The 12,419-nt window shown below is 34.1% G+C and overlaps 1 protein-coding gene and 1 long non-coding RNA gene across 2 annotated transcripts in view; both read right to left on the reverse strand.

The window, feature by feature from the left end:
- Positions 1-4,355: 4,355 nt before the first annotated feature.
- Positions 4,356-5,698, reverse strand: LOC149477023 (uncharacterized). Its single transcript, XR_016317737.1, has 2 exons — positions 4,888-5,698; positions 4,356-4,637 (listed from the first exon to the last, which is right to left on the reverse strand). It is a non-coding gene; the product is annotated as an uncharacterized LOC149477023 (long non-coding RNA).
- Positions 5,699-10,266: 4,568 nt separating this feature from the next.
- The window catches only part of Sbf (SET domain binding factor), a 66,998-nt gene continuing 64,845 nt past the window's right edge, over positions 10,267-12,419 (reverse strand). The window contains exon 40 of the mRNA XM_089711412.1: positions 10,267-12,233. Within this exon, the coding sequence (XP_089567538.1) occupies positions 12,141-12,233 (93 nt within the window). The 3' untranslated portion in view covers positions 10,267-12,140. The remainder of the gene's footprint in view (positions 12,234-12,419) is intronic.

Consider the following 12,419-nt stretch of genomic DNA (forward strand, 5'->3'; position numbering starts at 1 on the left):
TTTTAATCAATAAAAACCATATTTTATTATTTTTCAAAATTTATTTTTTTTAAATATTCCTCCTCTAATGCAAGTATTTGGAGCTTCTTCTCGTGAAGCTCCCTCTCTTGTTCTATTCTTAATAGGTGAAGCTCCCTCTCTTGCTCTATTCTTAATAGATGCAACTCTTGTTGTTGCTTCATTAATTCCTCCCTGCTTTTTTTTGCAAGGAGGAATAATTGATGCTCGTAATTGGAATTTGATTTCCCACTGTAAAAATAACATAAACATTAAACATTATTTCACATAAATCACAGCTGAACAATAAGCACAGGAAATTTCATGAAATTCTATTTTCAACATTACATACTTACGTTTTTTTTGGTTTAGCTTTGAAAATATGATGTGTAGGATTTATACGTGGCAATTCAGTGGAGAAATTTGGCAATTCAGGCTAAAAATAAAAAAATAATAATTATTTTAAAATAATATAAATTTTATTTATAACTAATACTGATATTTTTGTATAACATAACTGATAAAAATATTATACAAATTATTATATAATATGATTACCTATGCATGTGCAGTGCTTTCATCATTTTCATTCAATTTCAATGTATCATCAGCAGACTCCTTAGTAACTTCCTATAAATATATAAAATATAATTACTCAATCTCACAATAAAAAACTATATATGCATAGCGCTATTATCCCTTAATGGATATTCCAAATTAAGGAATAATAGCAGTAGAAAATGTAAAAAATATAAACCTGTTGGCCATGTGTTGCATCGCTATCGAAAGGATTGTTATCAACCACAAACTCATTAGGAAGAGCTGCTATAAGCTCTTGATCTTCAGGCGGAGGACTTGGTGGCGGAGGTCCCCCGCCTGTCATGTTTCTTGCCGTTCTAAATTTGTGTTCCGAAGCCTTAGCTTTCTTCAAATTCCTCCACTGATTTTGTATTTGGCTTAAGTCCCTTTTATGGAGTGAAATGATATTATAACTGAAATATAAATACAATAATAATGTTATTACACTGTAACAATTTATTAAATACAAGAAACTGTTAGAATAAGTAAAACTAAAATAACCAAGACAAAACATCTTCCCATGCAAGTTTTTTTGCTGTATTTGTATTAGTCGACGTATCCTTATTCTCTAATATAATATGTGCTCGCTCGAGCACTAATTATTTTCGAAGCACTTTCTAAAGAGCAATATATATTTATTAATAAGCATTAAAACATGTAAGGAAATAAGTACATTCTATTAGATTTCTTGTGTACATTACGTACCTTATCCTCCTCACTCCAATTCGTCGAACGAGAACGTTTATTGATCATTGAACTCATTTTAAATTAAAACTGAATTTGAATTTATCAAAAATCTCAAATCTGTACAAATGTTTGAAATTTGAAAGTTATCAATATCCTGTCAGTTAAACGTCATACAAAATAAAGTCTACCATTCATATTTGTCAAAAAGTACATTTTTAGTCAAGTTTTACGTGAATAGCGGGTTTTATTTCGATAATGTTACTAGAAAAAAATACATATATTGACGTAACTTAGTTGAGAGACTGCTGAGATAGGTTTATAAGTACCTAAGATTATTTTAATCATTGTTTAAGGAGTTGAGAGTTATTTAACTGAGAGGTGTTTATGCAACAGATCAGTCAGTTTTTATAAGTAAGGCTGGTAATTTTTTACGACATCACATTAGAAACCTCAAAAATAGCAGTACTTCTCCACTATTTAATGGATGTTATTATACATATAAACCTTCCTCTTGAATCACTCTATCTATTAAAAGAAACTGCATCAAAATCCGTTGCGTAGTTTCAAAGATTTAAGCGTACAAAGGGACATAGGGACAGAGAAAGCGACTTTGTTTTATACTATGTATAATATAATAATGATAGTGATAGCACAGTATTACAATATTACAGTAGAACTCCAATTATCCGAATTAATGGGGACCGGGACCCATTCGGATAATCAAATATTCGGATAATCGGATTTAAAAAAAAAAGACGGTTTGCACTCCGGGAGTGCCGGCAGAAGTGAAAACTTGATTATTAACGTTGAGCATGTTTGATATCCATCCGTCTTACGCTTTTTCGATCAGGTCACGTGTCCTGACGCGAGTTCAAGATTTTATACCCATTACAGAAAAAGTGCTCAACGCCGCTAAAGAAGTTTTCACTTTAAAAATTGCCATTGGAGAGAATAAAAGCTACGTTTTGATATTGCACTATTATTTTTTTATTGAATTAAATGAAAGAAACATGAAATTTTCACATGTTCTTCATTTTCGCAAACACTGGCTTCGCGGGGAGATGAATAATAGCGCACTTAGACTTTTTTTGGACAATTTTTTGTGATTCGGATAATCGGCGATTCGGATAGTCGGAGTTCGGATAATTGGAGTTCTACTGTATTTCCTACAGTAAGGAAACGCCTTTGATGTCGCGCGATGCCGCCGCCAGCGTAGGTACTTACGCTGCCACACGAAAATACGCTAGGGTTGCAACAAATGGGAAATAAAACAATTGTGATTATTAATATTATGATGAAATCATTTATTCATATGTACATTCAAAATAATTGCGATTATTAACCCTTATTCAAACGCGAGCCTGTGGAGGAGCTAACAAAAAAATAAGATACGTTCCTGGGTAATTTTGGGTCGTAGATTTCAAAAATACACACAAAAAAGGGGTTAGTGGGGGGAAGTACCCTTTTTTCGGTGGGAAGTATATATCCCGTCATCTGTTCTCTGTTGTAAAAAGTTTGGAAAGGTGGGAACTATAGCTCCCAGTGTCCACTCCAGACATCAATATTTTAAAACACTAGTTAGTTGCCCTGACTCCACTTGTGAATTTAATGTAATCGTAAAAAATTATAAAGATCAAGTTTTTTAATAAACGAGGTGAAAGTACTCATCAATGCAAGTTTCTTTTACTGAGGGAAGAATTCGGGAATTGAAAAATGAATGACTTCAACATAAAAATGGCATTTTTCTAAAACAAAATAAAAACAATAGGTAAATACTAATGTATTGAGTTGAGATTTCTAATTATCTGATCAGGAAATAACGAATAACAATAAATAAGTTGCTTATACCAACTAAAAAAGATTTTTTAGACACACAGATTTTATATATAGAATTTCCGAATATCGTGTGTAGTGACGAACACTGGGATGATATCTTCCCACTTAAAGACTTAATTTCAATCTACTCTACCAAGGTATAAACGAATGATTCTGGGCATATTTTTACGTTTCACGCAACCGTAATATAGTCTTGTTTACATAGCTAGAACTCAAATCTACTTATCTAATTTTTTTTGAGCACTACACCAAAAACTAAAAAAATAACGGTCGTTTTCGGCTGCAAAATCACGTCACCTGACTTTGAAGTGTGTTTACCATGACATGTAATGATTCTCTGAAAAGGGTTTCCATGAAAAAAAGTTCTCTAAAGTGTTAAGATTGCGTAGATAAATATTACACTGCATTAGGTTTAAGCATATAAAAATAAAACACGATTTACTTCAATCTAAGACGTGGGAAGTATAGCTCCCAGCGTTTTAATAAGGGTTAAATCTGATGTAATCATTTGTTCATAAATATATAATTACAGATATTGCACTGCTAAATATTATTTACGTGGACACTTTATTTTTGGATGTTCTTAATTGTATATTATACCATTTAAGAAGTAATGCATTCGCATTGGGATGTACAATCTGATTAGAAAATAATGAGGACAACATATACATAGCTTTGATTTTAATTCAACAGATACAATTATTAATACAATCTTTCTGAAATATTGTTTCCTTCTGGGATTTCAATGTAGATTTACATCCGTAAACGGAACAGTTTTTGCGCGCCATAATAGAATATGTAAGTACCTATGTATAATAAAATTATTACACAAAAAATACGACTGCGTCGTCCTTTCGCGATAGTTAATGCAAACTCAGCGTGATTGCATTAAGCGGCCCGCGTCGCCCGACCCCCCGCCAGTTCCCCTCCGTTTCTCTGCACAAGTACATTCGTCGCCATACTGTAGGAAATATGGTGATACTGTGGTGATAGTCCGGCTAACGAAAGATAAGACTGGAAAAGGCGGCAAATTCAAAAAATCATCATATTAAGGTAACCTAATGGTAACTTAGGTTATAGTTGGAAATAAAGTTTTGATACTTTAATTTATTATTACGAGCTTTGTTTTTTTGAGAGATTAACAACCTCTACAAACTCTTCATCTATATAATATTATATATATGTAATCTGGTACAGTTATCTGATACAGATAAAAAAAAGAACAGCTAGTGAAAGTAATAAAAAACATAATAAAATACAATTAAATTTTGTTTAATCAATATAATCATATTAAATCTAAAAGCCGCGTTCAGCCGCGAATAAAGAATAAGAATCACTATCATTATCTCTGACATCATTAACTCTTCCATTTCTGCAGTTATTCCATCTTGTTTTTTTTGTACTGCTCTTCAACATGAATAACATGGTTCGGTCATAGAAGAAATCTCGTTGAGATACTGATTTTGTGTCTTTAAACATTTTGAACGGACAGATCGTTCAATTTTATATTGTTGCTTTAATAGTTTATAACTGGATTACTGGTATCATCCATGCAAAATAATAATAATAATATTAAACAAATCATATAATGTGCAATGCAATCAAGATGAAAAGTATCAAAATATCAAGTCACACTGTGTGTTTTTCCTTGAAAACTACATCTCTTTCAAATTGTTTCTTTTTAAATTTATTAATCATAGTTTAAAGTTTTCGTCATGTTTTCAACTCAGTTTTCAATTATTAGAAATCACTAAAATCCTAAGCTAAAATCGCAGAAAATAAAATCACTTTGACAAGCTTTGACACATCAACAACTCAGGTTTTAATGACAGTTAACTGTTAAGTGTTGCCAAATAAATTTTCGAAATAAAAAGCCAGTCTCATCTTTCGAACCAGACGTGACTAGTATAGATTTATTTATTGATTTAATAAATGAAACGATACCAATTTAAATTTCGCGCTGTTTATGTATGATGTGCGCATGTCTTAATGCTCTAAGGCGCATGCGCAGGTTTCAATTATTTTATAACTAGTGCCCCGGCTTCGCCCGTGGTACATATTTAGTATCCTATATCCTTCTCCTGGCTCTAAACTACCTCCCTGCCAATTTTCAGCTAAATCGGTTCAGCCGTTCTTGAGTTATAAGTGGAGTAACTAACACGACTTTCTTATAAATATATAGATTTTAATAAAATAAATAATTTAACAATTTCAATGATGGACCTATACGGACCTAACGGTAAAGAATACGATTTTGATAAAATTCGCCAATTTTGATATGGATGAGGTGCTAAAGTGTAATTTTTTTATACCCAAAATTAAAAAAAAAATATTTAAAAAAAAACTAAAGGGGACCTAACGAAAAAATTGTGGGACCTTATAGGACCTAACGAAGACCTATAGATTAAGGTCATTTTTGACCCAAAATTCTATGGATGGGGTGCTAAAGTGTAATTTTTTTATACCTAAAATTTAAAAAATTATTAAAAAAAAAACTAAAGGGGACCTAACGAAAAAATTGGTGGACCTTAAAGGACCTAACGGGGACCTAACGATCAAGGTCATTTTCGACCCAAAATTCCATAGATGGGGTGCTAAGTTTGCACTGGTGAATAAGGCCATGCGCAGACGACAGACTATCCGTGACGCACTTTTTAGTCTGTGAAAATAGAACCTATGAAATTTTATGCAGTAACGCACACGACCCGCAAAAAGTCCGGCGCACAAAAAATCCGTGTAATTCGGGCAGACCGCACCGCGCCGCTCCGCACAAAAGTGTGTGAAAAGAATTGAACGTTTGCTTCAACGCGCGCTAACGCAGACGGCGCACACTTTACACGATTTCCATAGCGTCTACGTCCCTACAGCTCTGCCGACAAAATGATCGAAGATGTGCGTCGTGTGCGTTGAGTCTGTGAAAAATCCGCGACCGACTTTTTGCGCGCCATGCAGACTTTTTGTGCGCCGCAGACTCGATCGCACAAAAAGTGTGCCGTCTGCGCAGGGCCTTACAAGCAACCTTAAGTACAGATCGTAACTGACATAAAATTAAGAAAAACAACAAAACTATTGGGATTGTTGTACAAAACGTGGCTTTGCTATTGTTGGCTATTGCAAAAAAACGACCCTCGAAACACCTAATCACACCTAATGCTGTAGGCATAATAATCTGAGCCCGTGGACTACTAACATAATGTATAGACAAGCGTAAGATTTGTATATTTTAAAGATAGGAGGCATGAAAGATTAAAAAGCATGATATTATTATATAGCATAAACTTTTCGAATAAGTTTTACAAAAAAAAATCTAAAAAGTGAATCACACACAAATTCGAATGATTCAGATGTGTATACAGAAGTTACCGTAAAGTGTAAAAAAAAATATATGTCGCATTGAGATGCGTAAAATCAAAGGATTCTCACCCTAAAGCCATTCTTTGTAACTTATGTTTGGCCAATTAAATTGTTAAGACATGGAATTGACTAAATTGTTATTACTCTTGTCACAAAAAAAATCTCAAATATACTTCAATTGTAAAGTAGCAATCCTGTGTGCGAGCAAAATATATAAAAAAAAATCAGCAAAAGTCGTTGCGTCTAGTCGGCATGTTGTCGCTTTCGCATTCTTTGCGCTTAAAGTAAAAGTGGTCACTTACTTAACTCTCCTGCACTTTATAGAAGTGCTCTTAAAAACTAAACTTACTAAGCATACATACACGAACAATAATTAATATTTATTTTTAGATGATTCGTTCTGGCAGCATACAAAAAGCTGATCACATACTTGTCCATAGATAAAATCGATCAGTTAAACAAATGTATTTACCCCGTAGAGTGAGAATGAACTATAGAGACGACATCGGCGTATACCCGAACGAGATGGCGAATCCTTACGTCAATGTTGCCAACTATTACAAAAACTTTTTATCCGAAAAACTGGCAAAATATCTATAAATGTTTGGGTATTTTTTTGTAAGATAGGTTTATGAAGAAAAAGACAGATTTGAAAAGATTTTGTTATTTATTAACTTAACTAGCGACCCGCCCCGGCTTCGCACGGGTGCAATGCTGATACTAAATAGTAAATACACTACAGAAAAACTGTGAACGTTGTATATAAAAACATAGCGGCCCGCTCCGGCTTCGCACGGGTATAAAATATTATATAGCCGGGCGGCCGGCCGGTACAAGCGCGGATCCAGGGGGGGGGTCATGGGGGTCATGGGCCATGGCCCCCCCTGGGCCATGTGCACGACCTAAGTGGACCACTAATTTAATATTGACTTTTGAAATTAACAAAGTAATATTGTTCAACATGATTTTTTATTAACTTTTGAAACATAAAAGTAATATTATAGAACAATGAAATCAATTTCAAACGGAAGAGAATATAGGTAACAAAAATTAGAGGAAAAGTTATTTACGATCGATCTGAGATCGGGATTAAAAAAAACTATAACTGCGGAATAAAGTTTAATGGTAAAGTTGTAGGTATTTAAAATATTTATTACAACTTTTGCTTTTACACTTCTCGCAATTAACCACAAATATCGAAATATCCCAGTTCATATATTTTTTATAAAAAAACAAGGCTAAAGTTTAGATATCATTTCAATCAATGGTAAATAATAATAGAAAATACAGTAAAATTAGGACAAAAAAGGTCAAGTGCGAGTCGGACTCGCGCACCGAGGGCTTCGAACAAACCTAATTGTTTTATTATGTTGTATCTTTAAATGTTGCTTGTAGCAATTTTTTCTTTGTCTGTGCTATAGGACGTGGGGAGTACCTTGTAGGTTGTGATTCCCTTGCAAGTAGTTGCTAGTTTCAGAATATGCGGTTTTAATTGCTATTTCTTCTGATTCAAATTCAAATTGAATTTGAATCAGAAGACAGAATAATATCTTATAAAACAGATACGGGAATAATTACGAAAAACATGAATTTTTTATTACATTATATAAACAAAAATGTTTTTAACTTATAACCCCTTTACTCATGAACGCAAATATTGTAATGTATTCAATTGATATTCACATCAAAAACTTATGTCTATTATACCTTTAAGCAGTAATAAAATCAAATTTCTATGTCAACGCAATTAGAAGATACAGCCGTAAATGTAGTCTAATAAAAACGACCTACTTTAATAAAAAAGTACTGGAAATAGTTCAAATTAAAAGCAAATTAAACGAAACACATTTATTTGAAAATGAACAGCAAAATGACGGTAGAAATAAATGGGCAGAGGTTCCGCGATAATGTGCGCGCGAGTAGCAGACGAAAATGGACGACTCCGCCGCTCGTTCGTTCTTACAAAGGCGCGCCGCACCGCGGTGAGGAAGGGGCGGGGGGTGGCCTTCCGGATTTTACTCCAACACGGCCTCTCCTGACGGGGCAGCGTCCTCGCTGCCTTCAGTGGCAGCTGCAGCTCGCGTGGAAGGGCCAGCTTCGCAGTCTTCAGCGTTATGATGTGCATCGTAACCTGGAATATAAAAAAAAAACCGACATTGAAAAAAATACTTAAACCAATGCAAATGAGGAAAGCTGAACCGGAAAACCGAACCGTGTAACAAACTTTACACAAACATTAACATTTAATATTAAAAAAACATTTCACGATTTTGGGGAAAATTTTACCCTGTACTGGTATCCCTCATGTTAATCACATGATTATACCATAAATTTGAAACTACGTAAAAACAAATGGCGTCCTGAACAACAAGAATACTTCGTAATTTAGTCGGATAACACAAAAAAATGTTTACGTTTATTTCGATGAAAATATTATATATTTGTAGATAATTTCACATTAGAGTTAATGAAAATGTATCAACTATATCCAGTTCTATAAAACAATATACTTCAAATAAGTTTACTTACGTGTGAAGGGTAATATTTGGTAATCTTCGTTCCGGCCGATTTTTACAACCAATCACACTACAACGCACCATATTTTCACTTAAAGTCGGATTAAAACAGATCACTGTCAACGTTTATTAAACTTTGAAGTCACTTAACAGCGAGAAAAAACAGAAAACTAGCAAAACAATGGACTGTAGCCGCTTGTTTGGGACAAACTGCCTTTGTCCCCAACAAAAGAAATCGCATAACATGAGAGAAACAAAAAACAATGTTTCTGTCTCGCTTGCTCTTAGCTTTATAGTCATAAGTGTATTTCTCTCACGCATTACTTGTCATTTTAGTGCCTCCTCTATGGTTCATTCTCACTCTACGATTTACCCCATACGGAACGTGTAGGTACATGCACATCTAACGTCTGCCGGTCCGCCCGATATGCAGACATTGTTACCGCTTTGTTTAGCAATGATGATAAGTTGATTACATATTTTTAGACTGTATTCAGTATTCCAAAGTTATATATTTGGTATGTGACCATTTTTTAAAGGATAGACATTGATTCATTCTGGACTTTTCTGTAGGTTTAATACAAACGCGGTATTGTTCGCCATGGATTATGTTTATTTTCAATTCAACCAATTTTCGATAATTATTATCCAGATATTCCAACTTATTTCAACACCATAAAAAACCACACACTGACACTACCTAATGAATGTATACTGGTGAAAACCATACAATAATCTATCTGTTAGTAGTTTTGAACTTAACGCGAACTAAGAGCCAGATATGGTGAGATACATTTGTTTTATGGACCGGAAGCCATGTTTTTTCGGTTCATAATTTCCTTTCGAGAGAAACTTCGTAAAATGCATAAGGGACTTATTCTATGCACACTCACAACCGCAAGCTGCGACTTTGTTTTTCTTTCAAGATAATAGATAAAATATAATATGAAAAATTTTCTAACGAGAGGAAATGACTGAAATTTATTTTCTACATGCGTGAGAGGCTTCCACTGCCTGACCACCAAGTGAGTGTGCATAGTATAAGCCCCTTATGCATTTGACGAAGTTTCACTCGAGAGGAAATTGGTCATAACTCATAAAGACCTGTTATAGGCCCCGGTCTATTACTTCTCTTTATTTTAAATACTTTTTTCTCTTCCTAACTTCTTTATTGTGTTACTTATATTTAATTTCATTTATATACGACGTATGTACATATTAAGATTAATAAACTTAGGTAGGTAATGATTATAAATAAATATATAAAGGTAAGGGGTGGGTAAATAATACAACAAAATATTTTCAAAAATCTCTTTATTTCCATTGTACGCAGTGCACGTTTACACATAATAATATCATAAAACCCGCCGTTCACATTAAAGCGATACATCGACATCGAGGCGTGTTGAAAAAATAAATCTATACAACGACGAGTTTACGGAGGTATTGTACAATATACAGAAGCTCTACACTTCTTATGCTATTCAGTATTCGTGTTAAATTAGTCGCGAAGCTTTGTACGGAACCATGAGCAATATATTTCAGTGCACCATTGTGCTTTTGGCACCAACAATCGAAGGCGAGTGGAGTTAAAAAAGAGCGTGTGTGCCGAGCACACGTATCAGAAGTGAAACCTCTTTGGCAAGATTCAAAGATACGATATGACGTGACCATGACCTTTAAATTTTACTCGATTCAATTCAATTTTTTCGAAGGGTGGCAATTTTGTTTGAGTACAATTCTGCCAATGTCACGTTGGGAAGATAATACACTAAATTTTACTCCCAACGCGCCTAAAGAAGTTTCACTTCAAAATATTTTTTTAATAATAAATTGCAATTTCGACAAGCGTACCATCGCATCGCCATAACCCACTCCGCCGGACGCGGCGTAAATGCCAAATAATATTTACACAACAAAACGAGTGTTTTAACAACAATGTCGAAACATTTAACGCCTTTCGCCCGTCACATACAATTCGAGTCCCGGCGAAACAAAATGCCGCGTCGGATCACACTGATATGTCAACACAAAATATTTACAAAACGTACAAAATAATGTATGAGTAACAACCGGGCTCGGCTGAGATTCCCAAACGACGACACCTACACGCTACAGCGAGCCACGTCTAATATAAAGCTTAGAATACATAATTATATAAACTGAGGTAAAAGCGGTATGCGTAAAAACACGTTCCGTTTGAAGTGAGCTAATTTAGCTTGGTTGCGTTTAGTTGCTAACTCTTTTCGTCTAATTGTTTAAATGTATATTCCATCTTTGTCTAACGCGGAACTGCTTTAACTGCTAGTAAATTTGAATATATCGCTTCTACGTCAGTTTATATATGTATTTACATATATAAAGGATAAATAACGTGATGCTAATGGAATCCGTCATAAATACACTTATAAGAAAATAAAATGAATGCTCTAGCGGTTACAAGTAAAACGTAACTCAATAATGGAAGAGAAGTCTTTACACAACAACGAATTAGGAATTATTATTAATAAAATATTTACAAATATTCAACGTAACAATAATATTTATATATTTGTCGTCAACTATTACGAACTAAGGTACAAATTAAACTCCCAGACGAACGTTAAGTTTTATTTCTCGCAGTAATACTATAAAAAATTCAGTCAGCGTCATTTCTGTGTCTGCTTTCTTTGTGGGTTAGTTGCATTAAAAATAAAAATGCTGTGATTATTTCATTAGGTGAGCGTTAATTGTCACTGGTTTAAAGCAGATTTTGAACGTCATAACTAATATTATTCGAAAGATACAATTCAATCTCATAACATTATTGAGATAACACAATACAATTGAAAAATCAACCTAAAAATTATAAAGCTTGTTGGCAATGTAATAACAAATAAAAATCAATCATTGTACTAACGTACTTACTACAAATCGCGTAAAATTCAAATTTACCTACAACAACCAACATACGTTGAAACTTCACAAAACAATAAGTCGCCAAAAATGCCGTAAAATGCTTTATTATAATAACGAGAACAAGTAAATACAATGACGTTTAATGTAAAGCTTTTTGTGACGAATAAGGACACGGTGTGCCACGCTAGGAGCGATTAGGACACGTGTCACGCTAGGAGAGATTAGGACACGTCACGTTAGGACAAGTGACGTGTGAAGTTAGGAGCGAGGTGTCTACTGCAGACACGCTTGCAACTTCTCGATCCACTCCTGCGCAGCGTTCGCGTCGCTCGCGCAGAAGTTGTATGTTCGTCTGCTCGTTCGTAACTGAAACAGAAATAAATTGTTTTAAAACTGAATGGCTGTTTTTTTTTTTTTTATTAGTGGAATGATTCGTTTGATTTAAAGAATGCACATGATCACATACAAAAACACGAATAACCATTAGTGTAAATTTCACGAGCGCAGAGATATTTAGTGGTGTTCTTACATTTTGCAGTTATGACCATTATT

The sequence above is a fragment of the Colias philodice genome, chromosome 26, assembly GCF_061535455.1.
Source record: "Colias philodice isolate Cphi_HAF_F1 chromosome 26, ilColPhil1 Martin Lab GWU primary, whole genome shotgun sequence".
NCBI lineage: Eukaryota > Metazoa > Arthropoda > Insecta > Lepidoptera > Pieridae > Colias > Colias philodice.